Here is a 27062-nt window from a genome sequence, read left to right as displayed (position 1 = left end):
GAGAGTAAACTTGGGGTGTTATGGGTGAGACACTAGTGGCCTAAGCCTAGATGCAGGAGAAAGACTTCAGGCAAAATCTAGCTTAAGCAAGTTCTGAATCTTTTGGTTGAATCCTAGCAGAGGAATAGTTCTGGAACCCAGCAGCACAGGACCCTAGGGAGAATCAGCTTTGGGAAGATCCTGTACAAAAGGGAGGTCCTTGGCAGAGAACATCACAGAACAGCATCAGCCTCTTGACAGAGGGATCTTGTCTGGGTCACTATTCTCAGGGCAAAGCAGGTGCTGCCCATGTCAGTCAGTTGTAGAGCTTGACCAGGATCAGACCTCTCAACCCAATACTGAAGAGGATGAGATGAGCAAACCAAGAAAGACTTCACCACATGAATTTACCTTGGTTTGAGAGATTCTTGCCAGGTAAATCCCAAGGAGAATGAATAGTGCCCTAACTATAGGTGAAGGTAAAATTTCAGAGGGAAAAAAAAGCAACAGTCACAGGGATTTCAGGAATAACTAGGAGAAATGAAGATAAACTGAATCTGGGAAATAAAGAATAGCAAAAAAGTTAAAACTAAAACATTTGAAAGAAAATTTCACCCAAGAACTGAATGCCCCCCAAATTAGAATGGGCCAAACTGAAGAAAATATAAAATCTAAATCTAGTATCTGTATATGTACATATACATTAGTGAAAGAATTCTTTTTTTTTTTTTTTTTTTTAGATTTTTCAAGGCAATGGGGTTAAGTGGCTTGCCCAAGGCCACACAGCTAGGTAATTATCAAGTGTCTGAGACCAGATTTGAACCCAGGTACTCCTGACTCCAGGGCCAATGTTTTATCCACTGCGCCACCTAGCCGCCCCATAAAAGAATTCTTGATCTCGAATTTTATATTTGATTTTACTCTGTAATTTGATTTTATTCTGTAATCTTTTTCTGTATTCTGACAAATCTAAAAATCTATTCTCTGTCTCATATGTACAAAGGTTCAGTCTTCTTTATCCTTGAAGACAGATACCAAAGGCTTAAACTCTTGTACAATCACTGTTAAAGAAAAAATTCTGGTCTCAATACTTTAATAAAACATTATGTCAGTATTTCCTGCAAAGTTTATGTGTTATCTTTGAGAAGCCAGGTTTATCCCATCTTTAGCAATTGAAGTGGTCTTATCTAATCCCCAGATTTCATCTGTATACCTGAGTCCCTATCAGTAACTTCAAGATGAAGCTGGGACCCATAAAATTTGCAAAAGCATTCCTTAGAAATTGAGGTGGTCTTATCTCACATGTAGGATATGCTTACTTTCTTTGATGTAATAAAAAATGATCCTTCATCCCTGTAATACTGACCAATAATATTTTCTTTGTTCTTTTCTTTGTTCTAAGCTTATAAAAATGAAAGGCAGTGCCATCTGGCTCATCTTTTATTAACACATTTATTATCAGGTTGTATGATCCTATTAATAAATATCTTGCTCAGAGAATTAGCTCAGTTTATCCTTTTATTAAATTTCACATACAACAATAGATACGCACACACACACAAACACAACTTATCTGTAAAACAGGACAAGGAGAGATAACCTAAGAATTATTACACTATCTGAAAACCATGATTAGAGACAAAAAAATTCTAAAATATAAAAATAAAATAATGTAATATAAATGACATATTATAAAAACATCAAAATAATAAAAATACCATATTTCAAGAAATTATAAATGAAAGCAGCATACAACTCTTAGTAACAGAGAACAAAAAGAAAAGAAAAAGAATACACTGGTTGTCTTCCCAAACACCAAAATGAAACTCCTAGGAACATAATAGCCCAAATCAAGAACTTTCAAGTAAAATATGAAAGAATTCAAAAAAGCAGTTCAAGTGCCAACAAGTAATAATAAGAATCTCTCAAGGTTTGGCAGCTGCCATATTAAAGTAAAGGAAAATCAAATATTTCAAAAGTCAAAAGATACTGGTTTGCAACCAAAGACAGCCTGCCAAGCAAAATTAAGTTTAATACTACTTGGGTAGGGGTAGCAGGACAGGGGAAGGACTGGATCTTTAATAGAATAAGAATTTTTTTTTTAAAACAACAATCCTTATTCATATTTTTAATGAAATCAACCTTTTGCAATGAACCCATTTAGTTATTAACTATGTTTAAAGTAACTAAACATCTCCTTCTGGCTAGGAGGTTGCCCATCATCTCCATACTTCTCACATAACAATTGGCCAGATATTGTGACAGAGTAATCTCAAATCATCATCATTATTTTATCTTCCTCAGGTTACATAGGTGCTTTGCCCTCAAAGCAAATAATCAGTTTACTCCCAGTTTACATATATAGCTAGAAATTTCTATTCATAAACTTTTAACTACCAGTCATCTTCAAAAATACAAATTATTACTTTCTGAATTCTTTAAAACCATTAGAATATCTTAGGTAACTTTAAATTTCTAACATGTGTTATTGATTCTAATGCAATTAAACAATAGTTAAAACAACCTGGCATTCAAGTCAATTAACATAAGTTATTAAATTTTACAAAATAATATTTCCATCATTATATTATTCATGAATCCACAGATTTATACCAGAAGAGGGCCATAATTTGTGATATTTACCTTTCCATATCTTCAAATCAATCACATGTTAATTCCAGGCTTTAACATTATAGTATTCAAATAACTTGCATGTTCACAAAAGAACCAAATACTGTTAATATAATTTCTTTGGACTGATAAATATATATATATATATAATATATATATATATATATATATATATATATATATATACACACACACATATATAGTCCCTTCTATAAACTTGTGATAATAGATGATAAAAGACAAAGATTATTACAAACTTTATTCCTTTACCAAAAGGAGATTGTTGACAATATATATCAATTTAACATCAAATCAGATTACAAAATTTAGTACAATATTTCTTTCCCAAAAGAAATCAGTAAAATATATATTATTATATATTATATATATAAAATATATAATTCAATATTCCCAAATTCCTTGACATACAATTTATCCCAATTATATTTTCCTTCTTAATAACACACACACACACATTCTCAAGACTTGTTACAGAACTTAGGTGAATAAGTTACTCTCATTTGGCTGTCAGATAGTTTCCTTTTTTTAAACACAAGGTGGTGACCTTTTCCTATCAAGGGCCTTCTGCCCTCTTTTCAAAGCCTCTTGAGGGCAGGAAGTCTGCAACCTTAAAAGTTTCAATTAACGCAAGTTGAATACAGCCAACAATCAATATTAGGTTGACAAAAACTTAGCTTACAGATGAAATCATTTCAAACTTTGCCACTTACAAACTTTCAAATACTATAAGGGGATAGGCTCAGATCCCAACTTCATTAATTACTTAAAATTAGACCCTTTCAAGCAATTAAATTCAAAATTCAAACTAAAAGGAGTAATATTTAACTCAGGTAACTGTAACTGTTTCAGATCTGAAATACACACACACACAAACACACACACACAAACACACAGACACAGGCACAAACACACAGAAACACCTCTTTTATATAAAGATTTAAAATTTACCAAGGTGAGATTGTTGGATACCCTGGCCGGCACCAAATTTCAGAATATATAAAGTTTTTCCCACCTCTCCAGGCCAGTATACATACACATATTTATATTATTTTTTGAATGTACCAATTAAAACCAGTCAAAAAATAATTTTTAGAATCAGTTAGAATTTCTTGAGGAACCTCTTATATATTCATTAAAATTTTAAAATAGCCAATCAATAGTTAAAATTGAATGCATTTTTAAGTAACTTTATAAAGTTCAACTCCAGTTACTGTATTACAGAAATATTAGTTATTTGCACAGGTTTAATTAAAAGATGAAATTTGAATTTCTTTGTCCCAGAAAAAGTTGTCTTCCCTTTTTTCTTTAACTAATTGACCACAGAGCTTCTCAGTCGATCTGCCCATTTCCCCTTCTCCTTCCCAATGGTGAGGCTTTCTCAGCCCAGCTAATGTCTTTAGGGAATGGGGCTTGGAATCGAAAACATGGTCGTTGCCCAACCCCCCTCTCCTCCCCAAACCAGGAAGAAGACATGGGGGTACCCTGTTTTCTAAAACAACTTTTTTTGGGGGGTCTTACCTTTCCTTCAGCAAAGCATGTATTCCACCTGAGAATTAGGTTTGAGTTTCAAAGTTCTAAAAAGGAATATTTTCCTTCCCCCCCTCCCCCCCAGGGGGGTGAGGGTGGCAGAGAATGAGAGTATTTCAAAGAGAAAGAGAAAAAGAGAGTTCCACCCAAAGATAATTTCCAGGAGCTCAGGTATTTTGCATTTGTCAAATCTAATTCCTTCCAAGGAGCAAGCACACAGCTGGGGGGACTTTTGGGTACCAAGGTTTCCCCCATATTCTAATATTCCAATTTATATGTAAGCAAACACATCAAATGAACATACACCAAACATCCTTCCTTAACAACACTAGCTCCACAGTGGGGTATAAACCAAACACACCTCAGAATTGCCTAAACCAGTCAGTCTGAACAACAGGGCAGGCCCACACTAGGGGTACTGTGAAACACCACATGGGATCAACCTTTTTTCATTTTCTGGAAAAAGGGAAACACAGAAGGAGAGCTAGAGATCCAATAATTTTCCTACTTTTCTAAAAATCTAGGATCTAAAGAAAAAGGGGTGTGCTTCTCACCTATGGAGCTCAATTCAGTTTCCAGAGTCTGGACAGAGAATTTTATCCTGGCTGACTCGCCATTTTGTAGTCGCTGGCTACTTGAGTTCAGTTCTGCCTATGAGGAATCATTATTCAAACTCGGGAAAGGGTGGAAATAAAAAAAAATTATTAAAAATATTTACAACACATAGGAAGGGCTAGGTAGAGAGAAAGGGGGGGAAGAAAGAGAGAGACAGAGAGAGGGAGGGAGGGAGGGAGGGAGAGAGGGAGAGGAGAGAGAGGAGAGAGAGAGAGGAGAGAGAGAGAGAGAGAGAGAGAGAGAGAGAGAGAGAGAGAGAGAGAAAGAGAAGAGAATTAAAGAACAGCCAAGCAGAGTTGGCTGGACCACAGGTCAGAGAAGACTGGCCTAGAATAAGAATTCTTGATGAAAAGGCCAAAACTGGGCAGATATATTGAAACTGAAATAAGGACATCAAGAGAGATTAAGGTATATCTATATCTATATCTATATATCATACATACATTTAATTAAAAGTTTAAAATGAGGATTGTTTTCATCTTAATGGGGAATAAGAAACAAATATCTTCTCAAAATAGTAATATCTTTAAAGATCATTGAGAAAGGATAAAACGATAAAGGGTTTGTGGGTGATTTTGTTCCATCATATTAGTCTTAGAAGACAAAAATGGGAAGGGCAGGGCCCTATGCTTGTAAAGAATAAAGGAAGAAGAGGAGGGAAATCACTGTTGCATAACCGAGGTACTTAAGATGAAAAACCCTGGGTATCACTTGACCAATTTCCTTTTTGAGTTTAATGTATTTCTACATGAAAATCTGTACATGAATGTAATTGTATTCAGTCCTTTATCTAGTTCAGATAAAATGAGGTTAATAAAATACTCAGTATTCTTCATCTTATGTACCTCAGTTATGCAACAGTGGACAAGGGAGGGGTAAAGATGAATTTAATGGGGAGGGGCAGACTACTTAGGTGAAAAGCCATAATAAAACAAATTCAATGTTTGAGAAAAGATTCAAAAGGAAAGGAAGAACAAAATTCCAGGATCAGAAGATAAAGCAAAATAAGGTGGGAGCAGAGGAAAAAAGAATTAGAGGTCTGGATGGAGGAAAATACAATTAGTAGTCATAACTTTAAATGTGGATGGGATGCATAAAATGGAAGATAACAGAATAGATTTAAAACAGACTTTGAGAATATACTGTTTACAAGAAACCCTTGAAATAGAAATTCACTTAGAGGTAAGGGCAGGAGCAAACTCTTTTATGCTTTAGCTGAACTGAGAAATGAATGATCATAATTTCAGATAAGTTATCAGTAAATATAGATATGAGAAAGAGATAAGAAACCAGTTAATCAACAAAAACTTATTAAGTAACTAGCATATGCTAGATACTGCTAAGCCCTGGGGATATAGAAAGAATAGAAAGAGGCAAAAGATAGTCTCTGCTCTGCTGGAGCTCACAATCTAATGGAGGAAACAAAAGCAAACAAATATATTGCAAACAAGCTGCCTACAGGATAAATTAGAAATGATTTAACAGAGGGAGGCACTTAGGATTATAGACTGGGAAAGGCTTCCTGTAGAAGATACAATTTCAGTTGAGACATGAAGGAAATCAGGAAATCCAGGAGGTAGAGATGAAGGAGGAAGAGCAATTCCAGGCATAGGGAACAATTGAAAAATTCTTAGAACTTAGGTTTAAAGATACTTATAATAAATCAATATCAATACTGCATGTGCCCAAAAGGGTATCATATCTAAGTATTTAAAGGAAAAATGAGGCAAAAAGGAGAAATAAATAATAAAAGTAAAATGGTTGGGGGACCTAAAGTACTCTTTTCAGCCCTAGACAACCCTAACTAAAAAATATACAAGAACAGGAGCAACTCCTTTCATGACAACTGACAGTGGAATCCTATTCAGGAAAATGCCAAACATGCATTTAATGTACTGTTTTAAGAAAATATTTAATATATAGTTTCAGAGGAAATTGGAAGATCTTTATGAACTGATAAGAAAAAAGTGAACAGATCAGGAATATTTTATATAGTGAAAACGAAGAGAAAAACAACATAAAAGAATTCTGATAAATACAATGATAAACTATAAATTCAATAGAAGTATGATAAAGTATGCCACTTACTCCCTATCAGAGAAGTAATGAACTTGAAATATAGAATTATATGTTTTTGGATATGGCCAATGCAGGCATTTGTTTTGATGGGCGTTGCATATTAAAATATTGAGAATTTTATTGGGGGTTGTATTTTTTTTTCTTTCATTTGCTTATAGGTGGGTGAGGTAGAGGGAAGAATATTTTTTTAAAAATGAAAGGGTATTTATGCTGTTGTATTTTTATTTAAACAAATTTACTGTTGTACAGGATTGTTTCTCTAAAGTAAAACAATAGAATTTAGATTCCAGATTTTTAAAAATTATGCAAAAAGCTCAAAATGACATAAAGAGGAAGAACAAGCTTTTTACTTAATAGCCTAATATGCCTCCTTATCTCTTAAAAGGATCATATTATTTAGGCATATATTGTAATATGAATATATGACTGGACACATTTTAATAGTTTTGACATTAAAAGGACAATAGAGTTCTTATTTATTGTCTGATGAGGTATTACCGAAGCCTCTACTTTTGTTATATTTATAGGGTCCCCCCCATCTTAGGTTTATTAATATCAAATAAAGTATGTACTGTGGCTAAAGGTTTTGTCATAGTCATACAATTTCACTCCTTTTTGGAACCTCTGATTATGGAGAATGCATTAGCTAATACTGAAAGTTCTGGCATTATTTTAAATTCATAAGGCTTTTCTGCAATATGAATTTTCTAATGTTGAACATGAGATGATCTGTCACTGAAAACTTTTGCACATGCGTTACATTTCTGTAGTTTTTTTCTAGCATTATCTAAAGATTGAATAAGAGATTAATTTGTTCTTTCATAAATATATTACATAAGTAGGTTTCTCTCTAGTATAAATTTTCTAATAGTGTGTATGCTTCTACTTTTTGGGGTAGTTAGGTGGTACAGTGGATAGAGCACTGCTCTTGGAGTCAAGAGTATGGGAGTTAGAATCCAGCTTCAGACACTTGATATTTACTTGCTGTGTAATCTTGGGCAAGTCACTTAACCCCGATTGCCTCACATTGAGGATAATCTCCAGTAATACTGATTCACATCTGGCCACTGGACCCAGATGGCTCTTTTGGAGCTAAAATCCAATTCATGTGCTAGACATGGTATCTATTCCCCTGATGTCTTGGTTTTCTTCAAGAATAAAGGACAAGAGGTGGCTAGGTGGCGCAGTGGATAGAGCACCGGCCCTGCAGTCAGGAGTACTTGAGTTCAAGTCTAGCCTCAGACACTTAATAATTACCTAGCGGTGTGGCCTTGGGCAAGCCACTTAATCCCATTTGCCTTGCCAAAAAAACCCAAAACCTAAAAAAAAAAAATAAAAGACAAAACAGCAATATTATCAGGGTTACTCTTGTAAGCCTTCCTGCATACTTTGCATTGATAGGATCTAAAATCTGAATTTTTTTGTGCTCAAGAAAATATGAGTACTGTTATATTTTAGACTTTTCCTTCAGTATGTATTCTATGATGTTAATGAAGAATGATCTATCACTAAAGAAATGTATTCATTCTGAATTCTCATATTTATTGAATTAGTAGTAGGGTTTCTTTTGCAAATGAATTTTTTGATGTTCTATTTGAAAGCATTTACATATTACATTTTCATGTCAAATAAGAAATGCATTATTATTGATGCCTTTGCCACATTAATTACATTCATAAGCTTCTTTCCAGTTTGGATCCTCTGCTAATAAGGACTGAGTTATTATTGAAAGATTTGCCACATATTAAATTTATGAGAATTCTTTCAGTGTAGATTCTTTGATATTATGACATACTATCTGCCTAAAGGTCTTCCCATGGTTATTAAGTTGTTATGGTTTTTCTCCAGTATTAATGCTTTGATGTGTGTTAAGAAATGAACTTACTGAAGGCTTTTCCTAAATTCATTACATATATATATCTCCTTTAGATATTGAAAAAAGTATGACTGGATGCTAAAGGCTTTGTTACATGCATACATTCATAGGTTTTTTCCCCACAATATGATTTTCTGATGCTTATTTAGGTTTAAGTATTAGGGGATTTTAGATCCTATCAATGCAAATATTCATGACATTCAAAAGCATTCTAGGATGGATTTTCTGATACTTGCCAAGGAATGTCACTTAAGGTTTTGTCTCAACTGGTCATAATGTTTTTCTACAGTGGATTTCATCTGATGCTTAATGACAAATAAGGTAAGACTAAATGCTGAGTGTACATGTCTTATTTATGATTTCTTATTTATGAGATACATATGTCAACTGTCTGATGCTAGAGGTAAATGTCATACCATATTCATTATACTTACAGGATTTTTCTTTTACTGATACTGAACAAAGTAAGAGTTGGTCATGAAATCTCTGTCACATTCATTACATGGATGGAGTTTCTGATGTTGAGTAACACCCTTATTTGTAGCATCTTTTTCCTTTCAATATGTATTCTGTGATGGTGGTTAAGATTTGAATAGTTACTGAGAGTTTTCCCTTAATAGCATGTATCATGAATTCGACCTGTCCAAAAAGTATCTTTATTTAAAAAAAATTGGTTTCTATATCCTTAAAGAAAGCTTGAAAAGGAATCCACTCCTTATTCCTACTTGTGTAATTCTAGTATTAAGGAAAGCAAGTCAATTCGCTTAAGTCAATAGCCTAATCACCAATTTCTCTCACTCTAGTATTACTCACATATTTTTGGTATTTTATTACCAAAAGATGACACAAAAATGTTTAGCAGAAATCCCAATGATAAATTTAGGCAATTTAAAAAAACCAAGCAATGACTGATAAATTAGTATGAAATGAATCATTAAGCAAATTGATCATAAAAAAAAGAACTGCTATTGGATGGAATCCCTTGTAGAAACTAGGAAATATATTATCAGAGAATATACTATCAGAGAAAGATATACTTTGGAGAAAGGGATGGAGAAGCAGCAGCATATTTCTAATTCAACTACAGTACCTTCACAAAGCTATCTGAATGTGTGGTAACTCCAAATGAAACATTTTCATTTACTAAATTTCTAGGCCCATTCTTCTCTATGAAATCTCTGATATCTGATCAAAGCTAAATTGTGCCTAAAGACATTCACAAACTGATTACATATTTAAGGTTTCTCTTTTGTATGGATTCTCTGATGTCGAGTAAGATGTACACGCAAGCTAAAGGCTTTTTCACATTCATTACATTCATAAGGTTTCTCACCAGTATGAGTTCTATAATGTAGGGTAAGATCTGCACATCGAATGAAGCCTTTCCCACACTTACTACATTTATAGGGCTTCTCTCCAGTATGAATCCTTTCATGTTTGTTAAAGGATGCCCTATCAGAAAATGCTTTTCTGCATTTACTACACTCATAGGGTTTCTCTCCACTATGAATTCTCTGATGTTGAGTTAAATTTGTACTATATCCAAAGGCTTTCCCACATTCTCCGCATTTATAGGGTTTTTCTCCAGTATGAATTCTCCCATGTTGAATACATTCTACCTTCTGACTAAAAGTTTTCTCACACACAGTACATTTAAAGGGTTTCTCCCCAGTATGAATTCTCTGATGTTGAATTAGTTGTGTACTCCATCTGAAAGTTTTCCCACATTCTTTGCATTCATAAGGTTTCTCTTCAGTGTGAATTCTTATATGTCGATTAAGAATTGTCTTTTGGTTGAAAGCTTTCCCACATTCATCACATTTATAAGGTTTCTCTCCAGTATGGATTCTCTGATGTTGTATAAGGAGTGAAGTACTTCTGAAAGCTTTTTCACAGATATTACATTCAAAGGGTTTCTCACTAGAATGAACTCTATAATGTCTTTTAAGAAGTGCACTCTTACTGAAAATTTTCCTGCATTCAGTACATTCATAAGACTCTTTTGGTACACAGACTTTCTGATGACTTGTTAAATTAGAAGTTTTCCCACATGTATCATTTTTATGGTATATCTCTCCAGTGGGAATGCTCTGCTCCATAACAAGGAATGAATCCAGATTAAACTGATTACAATCAAGATTTTTCTTCCCAGACAGGATTTTATTCGGGGCAACTTCCATTTGATTTAGAGATTTCTCATGTATTTCTTGAGGGATGCCAAAGTGGTCTTCAGATCTCCAGGTTTCACCTGACTTAGAGTAATGTGTACTATCCCTTGTAAATATTTGCACTTCTACCTTCTGAGATGATTCTTCTTCAGAAATGTTCTGCTTTGGAGTTAACTTCCTTGTTTTAGGTCTGATCTTCCAGGCTGAAAGAAAGAAACATATAATTCTATCTTGTTACTTATTAGGTTATGAGAAAGAAAACAACTAAAATCAGAACAGAAAACATGGACATGGTAATAATGAATACAATGATCTCACAATCTTCAAATAAGAAGACTGGGAAAAGGATGGAAAAGGGGAGGAAGAGGAAGTGGTAAGAGGGTGAACTCTCATTTTAAGGTTCATTCAATTCCTATTTATTATCGAATAAAGACTCTGGTAATTATTATCTATCAATTCAGTACATTCACTTTCCTTCTTCAGTTAGTTCATTATCTGGTTCAGTCTTTCAATTTCTTCTACAATTACTACCCTCAAACTCTGGAACTATCATACATGTTGATAGCTCCCTAAGACATTCTTAAATTTACTGATTTTCCACAATCTACTCCTTAAGTTCAACTAAGCTACACAGAGATAGTCATACCCTTGAACTTGTCATCCCCACAAATATTCAACAGCTATCTCTTCCACCTTGTGATTTTCCCCATCACAGTTTTGATATATAGAATGGATTGGCATCAGAAATTAAATGGGAATTTTTGAAGGAGTTTTGCAAAGTTGCAGATGACATGTGAAAGCCAGAAGAAAACAAAGAAAAAGTTTAGAACCCCAGAAATGTATAAAATAGATGCATAGCATTATGTAATATCAACATATTTTATCTTTTAATATTATAATAATTCAGCTGATATGAGGGGAGGGCCATAGTTTCTTGTTTTTCTCCTCCATCTTTAATCATTCATTCTATTTCTCATTTTCTTCTCTATTTGTTGATGTGGACATTCTATTCTTTGGTCTGTTTCTCTCCTTTGGGAATAAAATTTATTCCCACAATTTCTCTTACTCTTTATGCTCTCAAATTTCTACTACTTATTCCAACTGACACTTCCAATTGCCTAGAGGATACCTCTGTCTAGATGTTCCATCAATACTTCAAACTCAACATATCCAAAAACTGAACTCTTACCTATCATTTCCCTAAATTGCTCTTTTTAAGTTGATTACTTATCTTCCCAACTACTAGTGCTCTTCTCCATACCTACTTTATATTTATTTTGTGTTTATTCAATATGTATTTACTGGTTCCTCTAATAGAATATAAGCTCTTTGAGGGTAGAGATTATTTCTTTTTTTCCCCTTTGTATTCCCAGAACAATGTCTGACTCACTTAATAAATATTTGCTAATTGATTCATTATTACTTTCTATGGCACCAACATTCATGTAGTTTTCCATGTTCATTTCTTTGGATTCATTTCCCTTTCCCTCATGTCTCATATTCAATTATCAGGTTCTCTTCATTCCATCTTTGACATCTCTAACATTCATCTCTTCTTTACTATCACTAAAATAACACAAACATTAAAACAATAAATATAAGCTATCATTTTTATTATAAGTACAGCTCTTCACTATCAGATAAATATTATTTTAACAACCTCCTTCTAGATCTTTATCACCTCTACTCTTTCCCTCTTCTAATCCATCCTTCCTTCTAGAATAATCTTGTTTATATTGATTTGGACATATCTTGCTGTTCTAAAATTTAAAACAACCTTCTGTTACATTCCAAATTCAAATTCTTCTGACTGACATTCAAGGCCCTAAAAGTGTTAGCCTATCTTCCCAGGTTTCTTTCATAGTATTACTCTCCATAAATTTTATGCTGGAGCTAAACCAGACAATTCTTTGCCTCCTTTTCTTGTACAAGAATCTCTAGATCCATGGGAATTTTTTTTTACTATTTTAAGTGTATCTGATTTGGATCCAAGCCTGCAATTTAACTTTTGTGCTATTAAATTAAGTCCTAATAGAATTCTTCAGTTGGCATACAATTCATCAGATTACAATGAATTCCAAAACTATATATACACACACATACACACACACATACACACACACAGTTTGAATAAAAACAATAATTATTATAAATAATAGGATAATAAACAAAATAAAAAATAGGGAAAGGAGTCCTACCAAATAAAAATAGGAAAAAAGAAATCCTATGAAATTCCTTCAATGGTACAAATATATTCCTGTTATTTAAACCAATGAGTCAAACTGAGAACAAAAACTTTTTTTTTTTTTAAGATTTTTGCAAGACAATGGGATTAAGTGGCTTGCCCAAGGCCACACAGCTAGGTAATTATTAAGCATTTGAGGCCGGATTTGAACTCAGCTACTCTCGACTCCAGGCTGGTGCTCTATCCACTGCGTCACCTAGCCCCCCTGAAAGAAAACTATTGATCAATATCTCTAGTGAATATAAGAGTAAAAATTTTAATTAAAATATTATAAAGGAGACAACAGCAGCTTATCATTAAGATCACAGGTTTTGACCAGGTGAGATTCACACCAGGAATGCAGAGATGGTCCAATATTAGAAAATGATAGACCTAAGTGATTATATATTGATAACAAGAACAACAAAAATCTTATGATTATATCAATAGATCCAGAAAACATTCATTCCTGTTAAAATTACTATACATTCATTCATTCTTGTTAAAATTACTAGAAAGCATAGGAATAAATGGATCATTCCTTAATATATGGAGCTAAAATAGAGGCCTTTTTAATAATATTTTGGGTAAAGCAAAGATATTCATTATTACCATTACTACTCAGTATATGCTAGAAATAATAGCTAAGAAGGGCATGAATAAGAAATTGAGAGAATAACAACAAAAGGAAACAAAATTATTACATCTATAAGTGTATACACATTCCATGTACAAATGGTGAGTGGAATAATCTTTGCAGAAGCTTTTGTATTTTGTTTGTTTGTGTGTGTGTGTGTGTGTGTGTGTGTGTGTGTGTAGTGACCATGGGGTGAGATCCCTACTTGCCAGGGTAAACAGGCCAGGGCTGAATAAGCAGACAATTTTTAGGGAACCTTTTCTAGACCCTTCCTAGGAGTTGAGCCATGCTATCTTTTAAAGGCTGCTCATATTTATAGAAGAGGTTTTGTTTTTCTTGCTTTCTCAACTCAAGGTTGCAGAGGTAGGTAAGAAGGCCTGGGCTACCTGTTTGTAGGGCTGTGATTATAACTCCCAGTGCATCTGTACCTGCTACTTCAACACTTCAAATACCATAGGACTTTGAGATAAGTAAAAATCGTAAAATAGTAGGGGCAATGTGTTCTGATTCCTGCATAATTTGGATTTAAGTGAGGCAAAATTGCACAAAATCATTGGCTTCACTCTTCCAGTCATCATAGCCCACTGGAAGGACAGTCAAGATAAATGGTAATAGCTCAAGATGTAATAGATGACCTTGGCATCTTTGACATTTAATGAAGCTCTAGTGTCTTCATGGCCACTGGAATAAATTGCTCTCATCTACCCCTTCCACTAGGATAAGTCTTCAAATGCTTGGGATAGACAGCCCCTATCCTATTAATGGTTTGAAACCCATAATTACCCTAGTTTAGCATGTTGGCCAGAATGGTTTACTGAGGTGCAGCTGCTGCATATGCAACAGCTTCTTTGAACCACAGGTGGGAGGTTGATCAGTAAATACCAAACATGGAAAACAGTCCTGAAAACAGGGCTCAGCATCCCTCACTCTAGTGATATTAGTCTATCCTGAATACATCATATGACCAATCACAATTCCAGTGACTTCATGATGAAACATTTTACCTACCTTCTGCATATAAAAATGAGGCACTCATGGGGAGGACAGGGCACAAGATGGTCAATATTGGAATTTGCTTATAACATATTTATAGAAGAGGTTTTGTTTTTCTTGCTTTCAACTCAAGGTTGCAGAGGTAGGTAAGAAGAAAATAAGGTGGATCTTCATGAAGATAAAATAAGAACTTATTAACAATTACAACTAAGTAAATGTAATGAAAGACTGAAAATACTAAATCAAAAAAAAATTTTAAGATTTTACCTTGGATTAGTAAATTAAAAAAAAAATTTTCTTAGAATACTGAAGGCCTCAAAAATAGACTACCCATTTCATGGTCCATGGTTTAGTTTTCTGTCTGATCTGTGTTTTCTTTTACTTTTGCAATTCTTTCACTGGGTGTAAATTTGGACTAGATGACTTCTAAGATCTCTTTCAACTCTTAACAGTTTCACCATATTATAGAATCATATAAACTTAGGGTATTTGAGGGAATTTATGCCAGATAATCTCAGTCTTATCTGTAGGCCTAGTTGACTTGAAAGAAAATTACAAAAATAGTCTACAATCTCTTTTGCTTATAGTGATTCACCTCCTTGGGCTTTTCTCACTCACCTGAGAAGGCACCTCTTGGGATTTCTCTCTCTACATTCCAAGGTTCTTTCCCTTGCTCCAACCAGATTATCAAATCTGGGTTATAAACTTCATGTCCTGTTCACAGGGAAAAGAAAGCAAAATTTGTGCTGGGGTCAAAAATCATTCTTGGATTAAGTTCTAACTCTTTGTTCCTTTTTGAGATGAGAAAGTGGAGTATTATGGATATTATAACAAAGCTTTTATTCTCCAAGAAGGGATCTTTCACCTGGAACAAGGTGAAGGAAGAGCCTATTTTTGTGCCCAAATTTGGAATTTTTGATCTCTTATCCCCAAATCCCTACAAAGATAAATTCTTTAAATAGAAGTTTTATACCATTTATACCATTTAATGACTGACAACCTTATCTATACAGGAAAACCATACTTACCTATTGACACCAAGTTTCTATAGCTCTCCAGCATTACATCTTTATACAGATATTTCTGATCAGGATTCAACTGCCCCCACTCTTCCTGGGTAAAATCCACAGCCACATCCTTGAATGTCAATGATCCCTGAAATGCCAAATACATTCCTGCTCAACCTACCACCCAACATTCAATTCCATGGCCTTGGGAAGATTTGCTAGTGATTGAAGAGGATAGGATTGTATATGCTGATAATTTTCAGAGATGTCATTGATCCAAGTAAAATACATTATTTCCTGATTTTATATCTTGTGCCTAGAATTATCTCTGACTAAAGAAGTAAAATATACAGTCAATGTCCTTGTTGAGAATGTGGTTTTGCTTGAAAGGAAAGCAGAAATTGCACAACTGGAATATGGTACAGTGATTACATTATGCAGTACAGAAAGTAAGTGCACATGAGTTCAGAATAGAAGGGATTTTCACCTACGTTAGGGAAGACCTCACAGAATTCTAGAACCTTCAAGTCCTAAGGAATTTTTAAAGTTATCTCACAGGTCTGCCATCTAATGGATGAATAATAACAACAACAATAATAACAATAATAATAATGATAATGATGATGATTATAAACTCTATCACCCCCCGACCCACTGATGATATGAAATTATCTAATCTCAGTTTGAACATATTAAAGAAATCACTCCTTCAGAAGCTGCCCAATCCATTTTCATGTGAGTTTGGGTTCTATTGAATTACAGTCTGTCTCCTTATAATTCCTACTCAATGTTCCTAATTCTTCCATCTGAAACAAAATGAATAAGTCTAAAAAAACTTATGTTCATATTTTATATAATAGTCCTTCAAATGTTTAAGGTAGCTATTATGTCTTTGTCAAATCTTTTTTATACTAAATACCCCCTAATTCAAACTATTTCTCATGTCATTTTTTTCATTATATAAATATTTTATTTGTTTTCCAATTATATACAATGGTAGTTTCTACCAATCATTTTTTTAACCTATCTTTTTTTTTTTAAGGTTTTTGCAAGGCAAATGGGGTTAAGTGGCTTGCCCAAGGCCACACAGCTAGGTAATTATTAAGTGTCTGAGGCTGGATTTGAACTAAAGTATTCCTGACTCCAGGGCAGGTGCTCTATTCACTGTGCTACCTAGCTACCCACCAATCATTTTTTTTTGCAAGGTTCTGAGTTTTCCAATTTTCTCCCTCCTTTCCCTCCCTTCAACAGAAGGCAATCTGATTTAGGCTTTGCATTTGCATCCATGATAAGCATCCTGTCATTTTTTCACCTTCCTTTAAATGTCCTCTATTAATTACCTCATCAAAATATGGCATGTAAAACTCAGTATCATACTGCAGATATAGTATGACAATGCAAAAGTGGGTCTTTTCATCTGTTTTTCTGGATTATACAGTTCTATTAACAAAGCCTAATGTTGTACACCAGCTTTTTGAGGAAAGGGTAGCTATACAAGCCAAAATAAGCTTGTGTTTGATTAATATTATCAGGCGAGATAGTCAGTTCGACAGTATAATATTGGAGGTATAGTCCATGTACCTATAAGATGGACTTTCAAGCTATAGTTATAGGAGCACAAAATCCTGGTTTGCAGCTATTTAATATTACGTATTTATTTTTTATTAATAAGTTCTAAAGACCTTACAAGAATCCATATCAATAGTAGCTACTTTACTCAAAAAAATTCCCCAGTTTAAAATCCAAAGTATTTCCAAGAGTTCCTCAGTTAGAACTATTATTCCCCTTCCAGAATTTAAGCATAATTATCCCACTGACCTTTTGCCTTCTTAACATTAAATGAACAGAAATAATAGGGACAAGTGGTGTTATTCATGGAATGGCTTTATGACTTATATGTATCATCTGAGGTCCCATTTTTAATCATTGCTAGGAAGGGTTACTTGTGTTCTTTTATTTATTGAAGATTTCCATCTACAAATATTACTCATTTCTGCTGATTTGGGATATTTTAGGAAGGGTCTAGAGGGTTAAGATCTCTACAAAGCTGGACTTTTGGGATTGGGGATATAGACATATAAGATGGCCTACATAAATAGAAAAGAGTCTTCTAAAAATTATGGGCATTTTACATGTCAAGTAATATCTTCTAGGTTGACCAATCTAACAATAATTTGTATTTTTTTTTTTGCAAGGCAATGGGGTTAAGTGATTTGCCCAAGGTTACACAGCTAGGTAATTATTAAGTGTCTGAGGTCGGATTTGAACTCAGGTCCTCCAGACTCCAGGCCAGTATTCTATCCACTGTGCCACCTAGCTGCCCCACAAAGATTTGTTTAATCGATTGTTTAACTAATCTCTAAAATTATTCGGTGACTTCAGTGCCCGGCTCAATCTTCATCTCACTCTGAATGGAATCTTAAGCTACACTGAATTTTGTTGTATCATGAATGGATGAGGAAAAATTTAGAACTAAAGAAAATATAGAGAGCATTACAAAAATGTAAAAAAGGTTAATTTTGATTATATAAAATTAAAAAGATTTTGTACAAACAAAATCATTGGGGAAAAATGTACAACAAATATGACTGATAGAGGCCTCATTTCTCAAATAAAAAGTCATTCTCCAAATGATAAATGCCCAAAGGATATAAACAGGCAGTATTCAGACATAGAAATCAAAACTATCTATAGTCATATGAAAAAAATGCTCTAAATCACTATAGTTTAGGGGAATGTAAATTAAAACAACTCTGAAGTACCACTTCACACCTATAAGATTGGCTAATATGACAAAAAAGGTAAATGATAAATCCTGCTGAGGGAAGGTGGGAAAACTGTTGTTGGTGGAGTTTTGAGCTGATCCAACCATTCTGGAGAGCAATTTGAAAACTACGCCCAAGGGGCTATAAAACTACATACCCTTTGATTCAGCAATCACTGCTGGGTCTATATCATAAAGATATCAAAAAAAGGGAAAAAGATCTATTTGAAATATTTATAGCAGCTCTTTTTGTAGTGACTCAGAATTAGAAATTAAGACATGAGCAAAGAAAAAGGTAGAGAGTTTCAAGATTATGTTATATAAAGATTCATGGAAGGAACTAGGTCCTTTGGTTTGAAAATGAGATAAAATGTCAGCTATTTGAAAATAGCTGCCTTCATATATTTATAAAATTGCCATATAAAAAAAAGATTTGTTTTTCTTGGGTCTAAAGGTCAGGAACAAAAGACGTAAGTTACATAGAGGAAAATTCCAGTTTGATGTATGAAAATACCTTATGTATTAAAAATGCCCCAAAGTAGAATGAACTGGCTTAGGGGATAAAAAAGCTCCCTTTTACTAAAAATTTTTGGGAAAAGGCTAGATGACCAAATTTTTTGGTTAATTTTTATTTATATTATTTTTTAATTTATGGAATAAAACATTTTTTATAACAGTATAATAAAAAGATGATTTACACAAAACTGCAAATTATTATGTACAACTTGGTATTCCTTTTATTTCTTTTTTTTTTAAGGTTTTTGCAAGGCAAACAGGGTTAAGTGGCTTGCCCAAGGCCACACAGCTAGGTAATTATTAAATGTCTGAGACCGGATTTGAACCCAGGTACTCCTGACTCCAGGGCCAATGCTTTATCCACTACACCACCTAGCCGCCCTGGTATTCCTTTTAAATGCAAAATAAAGTTATCCTATAAATTTCTTTTTTCTTCCCTCCTAAGATGGTTACTGTAAAATCATTATATACATTTTACCTAGTTTTCTTTCTTTCCTTCTTTCTTTTTCCTCCTTTTCTTCTGGTACTTGTGGTGCCCAAAAGTTTAGTAAAATTTCTTTGGGTTTACAGGCCCCAAATCACTCTGGCTTTTCTTGATTGGTCAACAATGGGTCTCAGGCTAAGCCTACCTGGTCATTGTTTGGGCCCTGATTGGTTTAGAGTTAATTTTTCTACTCCCAGATTGATTTTTTTTTTTTCAGATTTTTCAAGGCAGTGGGGTTAAGTGGCTTGCCCAAGGCCACATGGCTAGGCAATTATTAAGTGGCTGAGGTCAGATTTAAACCCAGGTACTCGGGACTCCAAGGCCGGTGCTTTATCCACTACGCCACTTAGCCACCCCCTCCCAGACTGATTTTTAAAAAAGTTTTCTTTATTTAAGACAATTGGGTTAAGTGCCTTGCTTAAGGTCACACAGCTAGGCAATTATTAAATGTCTGAGGTTGGATTTGAACTCAGGTTCTCCTGACTTCAAGGCTGGTGCTCTACCTACTGTGCCACCTAGCTCCCCCCCAGATTGATTTTTAAAAATAATTAATATGCAAAAGAGTCTGCCTGAATCTTTACTTTCTAATCTGCCTTAATCACTGTAATATCCTGAGGGTCTTGCAACAATTTTTCTTCTTTTTTTTTATTTTTGAAAATGATCATTTTGGGTCTCTTTGCTATTATCTCTCTACCTTAATGACTAAATGGAAGTTGTCTCAGTCAAACTATGATCTGGAAAAGACCTAGCTTTAAAAGGTCAAGGTCTCCCACTGCAGTCATGCTGATCCATATCTGTCCAGTAGACCCAGATAGCTCCAGAAGAGACAATGAGAAAAAAATAGGAAAAAAAACCAAATGACATTGGTGACTCTGCACAGCACTCCCTCACTAAACCCAATTCACGTACATGACATAGCATCACCTCTCCAATGTCATAGTCTTCAAGAACAAAGAACAAAAAATAACAACCAACCACTTATTAAGAATTGGTAGAAGATTAGATAATCTCTGAAGTCCTTTCAAAAGTCTCCCTATCTACCTTTCTTAGGAGTCCAAGCCTACATCACCAACTGTATGGACATTTCTAGGTCCAATTAGCCTATTGAATTGTGAGTCACATAAGATTTCCCAGAACAAGCACAGCATATGGAGTTCTTTTGGTGAAAACTTTTTTCATCTCTCATATTTAGATCACTATTTATGTACTGTGACACTAACTCGGATAAAGGTATCTCAAATTCAACATGTACAAAAGTGAACTCATTCCCTTTTTATGATTCCTTCAAATTCCCCAATTTCTGTCAGGTCACCACAATTCTTCTAGTCACTTAGATTCAGAACCTTAGCATAATCTTTAGTTCTTCACTCTGTTTTTCTCTCTCAACACCTAAAAAGTAAATAACTCCACAACCTCTTCCTCTACTCCCCCATCCCTAACCATGATCCACACAGCTGGCAAATTTATATGCCAAAGCAAATTTATATGCCTTAAAGCCTTGCAGATGTTTCCCAGTGGACTGCCCCCCCCCCCAATACTTCAAGAATATTCAGTACTTTTCTATTGCCACCAGGATAAACTAGAAATTTTTTTTATCCTTTCAAAGTCCTTTAAATTCAGACTCCAGTCTATCTTTCCAAATTTCTTTCATATTACTCTCCTTCACTGAGTGTCAAACTGGTTTACTATCTATTTCCTGAATACTACATCATCTCCCACACTTCCATGACTTTTAAACTCCCCTATTCCTGGAATGCTCTTCTCATCACCTCTTGTAATTATATCTAGTTAGCATATAATTTGTATTGACTTAGCTATCCATATAATATAAATATCTCTCTCCTTTCCTCCCACCCCAATCTTAGAGTATAAACTCATAGGGACTATTCAAGTTTTGTCTTTGCATCCTCAGGAGCTAGCGAAAGGCCCTTATATTATATATTATATATTATATTAATAAATTTATTCTGAATTGAATTATGACAGATGAAAACAAAAATGGAAAAATCCCAGTCTTCCCCACCACTCAACTAACAAAGCCTTCCCTTTCAAAATTACCTTGAATATCTCTTATATATCTATGTCTCCCAGGATAGAATATAAGCTCCCTAAGGGCAGGGACCATTCATTCATTCATTCATTCACTATTTATTTATTTTTGTAACCCTACGCCTAGCCCATAGCAAGTACTTAATAAATACTTGTTGAACGATTAAACATATCTGCATACATATGTATATATACATATTCAGAAGCACACAAACATAATAATATAAATAATATAAAAATGGTCTCTTTTGGACACAAGATTATAGGCAGATCTAGAAGGGGCCTTGGTGGTCATCTAATCCAACGTCCACATTTACAAATGAGAAATAAATTAAATGACTTATTTAAGATCACATAGGCAATAAGCTGTAGAACTAGGATTTGGACCTAAATCTTTGGATACAAATTTAGTACTCTTTCTACTGCATTATTCTCAAATGTAACAACATTTTATTATTCCAGTATTATTCCAGTGTAAGTCAATGTTTTCCAAAGCTAATTTTGTCATTGAACACATTCAAGTTTAAATGTTTACTTTTATGCAAAAAAGTCAAAATAATTTGAGATTTTCTTACAATTCTATTGTCCTATTTTCTAGATAAATTACCACAGAAATCTCTATTGAAGTTTTGGTTTTGTTTTAAATTCATTGTAAGTGATTGTGAAAATATTTTCACTGGCTTAATGCTGAACATCAGTTTCATGAGATATTCATTCATGTAATATGAATCACTGAGCAAGATACATTTCAGTCTTAGGTTGCCTTAGAAAATACAACAAACTATGAATCTTGCTTTCTCTCAAAGCCAAAAGAAATTAGTGATATGATTTTATAACAATGGCAATTAAATGTGAAAATTGTTCAAGAACAACTCCACTTCCATCCTGGATCGAAAATGAAGGTCCACTGACATTATTGTTTGAATTTCACCATTTTTTTATGCCATTAGATTCTCGGAGTTGCACTTACTACCTTCGATTCACTTAGGTAAATAACATGATAGTTGACTTATTAGGGACCGAAAAAACCCACAAAAGGTTCTGTTGAATACTTAATCTCTCCTAGCATTAATTATTCAATGTTTTGATTTTCTTGTCAAAAGATGTAAAAATTAGAAAGAAAATACCAATCAGCTTCAAATTGAAGCTTTTGTGAATGGTGTCTCCAGGCCAAGTTAGGCTGTTAGACAATGAATCACATAGGATTATTGCCCAGAACAAGTACAGTATATTTTTTTTTTTTTTTTTTTTGCAAGGCAAATGGGGTTAAGTGGCTTGCCCAAGGCCACACAGCTAGGTAATTATTAAGTGTCTGAGGCCGAATTTGAACTCAGGTACTCCTGACTCCAGGGCCAGTGCTTTATCCACAGCGCCACCTAGCTGCCCCCAGTATATTCTTTTGATGAAAACTTTTTCAGATGTGCCATGTATAGAACCCTATTTATGTACTGTGACACCAATTTTAAACAATCATATCCATCTTTATTACCAAGATCCTCTTTCTGCCAGTTGCCCAATATAGAACATCTAGAGTCAACTTTGACTCTTTCCCATCTTTCATAACCTTTACTGAACCAATTATTTTTTTAAAGTTTTCTCTTCAAATACATCATCACAGCTCTCCTTAACAGCTGCTTTTCTGTGTCAGGAAAAATTCCTGATTTCTCAATCTGGCATTCAAAGTTCTCTACACTATGGCCCTTACTACAGAGCAACTTGTTTCTTCCCATTTCCTAAGTTATACTCTTCAGTGGAGTCAAGCTAGTCTTCTTCAGTGTTTCTTACAGGTGACACTTCAGCTCTAATCTTTTGTCTATGATTCCCACTACCATTTTCTGTAACTGTCTAAATTTTATTCATTAAAGTCAGTCTCACTTCTCTCAAAAAATCTTTTCATCCTTCCTTTCCCTTGGACCAGGCTCATATACAAAACTGTATTACTTAAATTTTTCAAGGGTATTAAAATTAAATATTTTATGACTATCTTTCCAATGAACCTTTATGGTCTTTAAGGATAAAGATTATGCTTTTTACTTTATTTTGGTTTACAGGTTCAAATTCAGTTCTAAGAATATAGTAAGTTGAATAATCTGCTGAATGGTTGTATGTTAAAGTATAGGAGGAAAAGCTGACTGAAGAATGGCACCAGACACATCGGGAACACTTTCAATCTATTGGAGTCAAACAACTATGGCACAAATTCCTCATTAGGATTTGGTTAAATCAGAAAAAAGCTTGAGGACAAAGAAAAATTTTCACTTTCACTCTAGCATTTCAGGAGAGAGAAAGCTCAACTCACCTGGGTTCTGATGGTCAGGAGCTCAGAGTTCATTCTTTCCTGCTTAGTAGAGGCAAAATCTCAAGAATGCAGAGCTGGGGAAGAGAAAGAAACCATGAATGACTGTCTCCTATCTTGTGGTTCTCACTTACTAGGTCAGAAATTCTTACAGAAAAGTTGGATGTGATGCTCCACTGCCACTCCTAAACACTTTATGAAGGAATAGGGAGATCAAAAGGAGTCCAGGAACAACTCCATTTCCATTCTGAATCAAAAGGAAGGTCCACTGACATTATTGTTTGGGTTTCACCATTTATTTTTTTATGCCATTAGATTCTAGGAGTTGTACTTACTATCTTCGATTCAATGAAATCTGCCCCTTCAAAGAGAAACCTGATCCCTCAAAGTATACTTCTGAAAGTTTTTATTAACGTGAAGCCCACTTCATTCACAGCATCAACAAAAGCTAAAGCATTCTCTTGTATATCTTCCTAGTTGTATTTGTTATCTTATAAAGCCTCATTCTTCCCCAACCAAAAGGAGGGATGATTCATTAGAATATTCCACCTTCAAACTCTCCCTAGAAACATCCCTTAAAGAATGGAGAGAGAAAATATAGGGCCAGATCCATTTCAGTCCCCACCATGGATATGTTATCACATTTATTGGGCCAATGTTCTAAGGGAAAAGGTAATTCCAGGTTGAAAAGAATGCAATACTTTCTGTAGGGATAAAGTTCTTGCAACAGGTGCAATCAGTATCAGTTATAATCTTCTCCTTGGACAATCCAAATCCTTTCCTTTATCTCTGTAATGCTCACCTTTCTCCTCAAACATCTAGATCAAATTCTTCAAAGTTATGCACTTCTTACCGGGTTTCCAAAATTCTAATGTCACTGTATTACTCAGGCAGGATGGTCAGGAATTACTCTGGCAACAGACAAAACAGGACAAGCATCTTGTTCTAGATTCTGCTCTGAAGCTTTGGCCAAAATTTTCAGGTCAGTTTCTCCATTTAGGATCCAAGTCTTCAAGGCCTGAGAGTTCAGAAGCAAAGTCACTTCATTCTGATGCTCAGACTTCAGTAGAAAACCTTCCTGGCAGTGCTCAAGCTTCAATACCTGTAGAATTACTGCAGGGTTAATGAACAAAGAGAAGATGGAGTTAGTAAAAGGCATCTAGCAGTTTTGCTTATAGGAGCTCTAAAGGGTAAAAAGTAGAGAGATGGAGCTATGCAAATAGTTATGTGAATTTTATTCCTTTAACAAACTAATAAGGGATACCTACTATTTTCAAGTCCTTTTGCCAGCTGCTATCAAGAATAGAAGGATGAATAAAACAGGGTCTCTATCTTTGAAGAGCTTAAGTTCTAGAACATTGATAGGGGATAGCAGATAATGCTTAAGTCAACATATACTAGCCCTTTACAAACATTAAAATTTTCTAGCTGTAATTCCTAACTTCATTGGAATGGGAATAGCATACTCTACATTATCACAATTCTAGATTACTCCCCAATTCTTTTCTTGGATTGCCCTAAATACCATAATCAGAGTCTGGAACTGGATTTATCTCTTAACCCCCAACTTCACTTACTGAAGCTCCTCTTTGTCCTTCAAGGTCCTGCAGGGGAATTATTCTAGTCACCCAACCTACCCAGCTGTTTATAATCTCTCCATCCTCAAATTTAACATGGCACGTAATCTTGATTTTTCCATTGCCTCTCTCAAATGATCCTTTATGTATAAGTTTGGTGGATACCTGTCTTTTCTTCCCTGCTAAAACATGTAATGGGGCGGGAGGGATGTCTATATTTTATTGGGGATCTCTGAATCCCCAAAGCCTGGAACGGTGACTTACAAGGTAGAGAACTAACAATAGTTACTGCTGGCCCAGAACCAGGGGGATCTTCTGAACTCCTTTGCACGACTAACACACACGGGAGCTCTCTCTACGTGTGATACGCACGAGCTCCACAAGCACCTTCTTCTCAGTTCTTAAGATCTTTTGAACCGCCCCCCCTCTCAGGGAAGGGAACGGCCCTCATAGAAAACTCGGCTCCCGGCCCCCAGTCCCTTTCCGGATCGGTGCAGCTGGGATCAGGGTGCTGCGAGGAAACTGGTTCCAGTCACCAAACACCGGGAATGAGTCGCTTTGACCTCAAAGGACTGATTCCGGGTCAAAAGCCTCGAGGCTGCGCGCGCATTCTTTATGCCGCCTTAGAAGGAAGGGCGGGCAGGACTACCATATCCAGAATGCACCGCTTCCGTTTTCTGGTGGGTTTCCGTCCTTTGGGATTCGACCCGGCCAAGTTCCTCCACCCAGGACCCTTGTCTGATCTCTCTATTGAAAGTTTATGGAGCACCCCCCACCAAAAAAAAAAGCAAACCCCGCTCCATCATGGGGGCAGTGAGCCTATCCAACGACAAGGCTAAGTGGTGAGGGGGTGATCCCCTTTTTGACCATCTACCATTTCTCTGGGCGCGTTTCCATGGCAATGGCCGCGGTACACCCTTTCCGGTTCTCACTTTTTCTGGGCCTGGACCCAGAGAAGGATTTCTTTGAGTAATATTATTGTTATTAGTGGAATCCCGGAACTTAAAGTTTGAACTAGGAAAGAGTCGTGGCCATCAGGAGGCGTGACGGATCCTCTGGGGCCCGAGGAGGGCGGGGCTAAACAGGATCCAGGAGGACTTGGGCTAAAACTAAATCTGAGCAAGTCAGAGCTAATACAGTTTCAGTTTTGAGAAATTGGTTAATTTTCTAAAGATTTTTAAAAGTATATTTTTCAATGAGTTTTGACTTTTTTTGTTTTTTTTTTAGGGCAGTGAATCATTAGGGAGAAGATACTAAGATTTATTATTTTTTTTGAGTGGGGGAGCTTTTAGGGAACTGGCATAAATACATTACTCATAATTGCTTCTGCTCCTCTGATTGGAGGAAGTAGTAAAAAATTCCAAGTCATCCCGCTGTTCAAATGGTTTCAGTTCCACCATCATCATGCTCCAGCCTGTTACCTTCATGCCCTCCCTTTTCCTCTTTCAGCATCCTTTTATGTATTGTTTTTTCTGTTATATTTTATACTTCTTGAGGGTAAGGGCTGCCTTTTTCATATTTGTATTTCTAGTACTTAGCACAGTGCCTGTCATGTAATATTTATCGTATTGTGCTGTGCAGGAAACAAAAAGAATAAACAGATTCTTTTTTGAAGGAAA

General features: G+C 35.0%; 1 protein-coding gene across 1 annotated transcript; it reads right to left on the bottom strand.

The window, feature by feature from the left end:
• Positions 1-5259: 5259 nt before the first annotated feature.
• Positions 5260-26010, bottom strand: LOC141505585 (uncharacterized). Its single transcript, XM_074211528.1, has 6 exons — positions 25708-26010; positions 24720-24979; positions 23870-23943; positions 15779-15905; positions 15369-15464; positions 5260-11099 (listed from the first exon to the last, which is right to left on the bottom strand). The coding sequence occupies exons 3-6, from the start codon at positions 23900-23902 to the stop codon at positions 9964-9966; spliced, it is 1392 nt and encodes a 463-aa protein (XP_074067629.1). The 5' UTR covers positions 23903-23943; positions 24720-24979; positions 25708-26010; the 3' UTR covers positions 5260-9963.
• Between the last annotated feature and the right edge of the window lie 1052 nt (positions 26011-27062).

The sequence above is a fragment of the Macrotis lagotis genome, chromosome 1 (assembly GCF_037893015.1).
Source record: "Macrotis lagotis isolate mMagLag1 chromosome 1, bilby.v1.9.chrom.fasta, whole genome shotgun sequence".
Classification (NCBI taxonomy): Eukaryota; Metazoa; Chordata; class Mammalia; order Peramelemorphia; family Peramelidae; genus Macrotis; species Macrotis lagotis.
Note: the sequence above shows the minus strand (reverse complement) of the source record. Positions and strands in the feature narration are given on the sequence as shown.

Coding starts and splice junctions, on each gene's coding strand:
- LOC141505585 (XM_074211528.1), bottom strand. CDS start 23,902: ATGAACTCTGAGCTCCTGACCATCAGAACCCAG. Junction 15,906..23,869: donor TCCTGACCATCAGAACCCAG/GTGAGTTGAGCT, acceptor TTGGCATTTCAG/GGATCATTGACATTCAAGGA. Junction 11,100..15,368: donor CCCAAGAGGTGCCTTCTCAG/GTGAGTGAGAAA, acceptor TCTTTCTTTCAG/CCTGGAAGATCAGACCTAAA.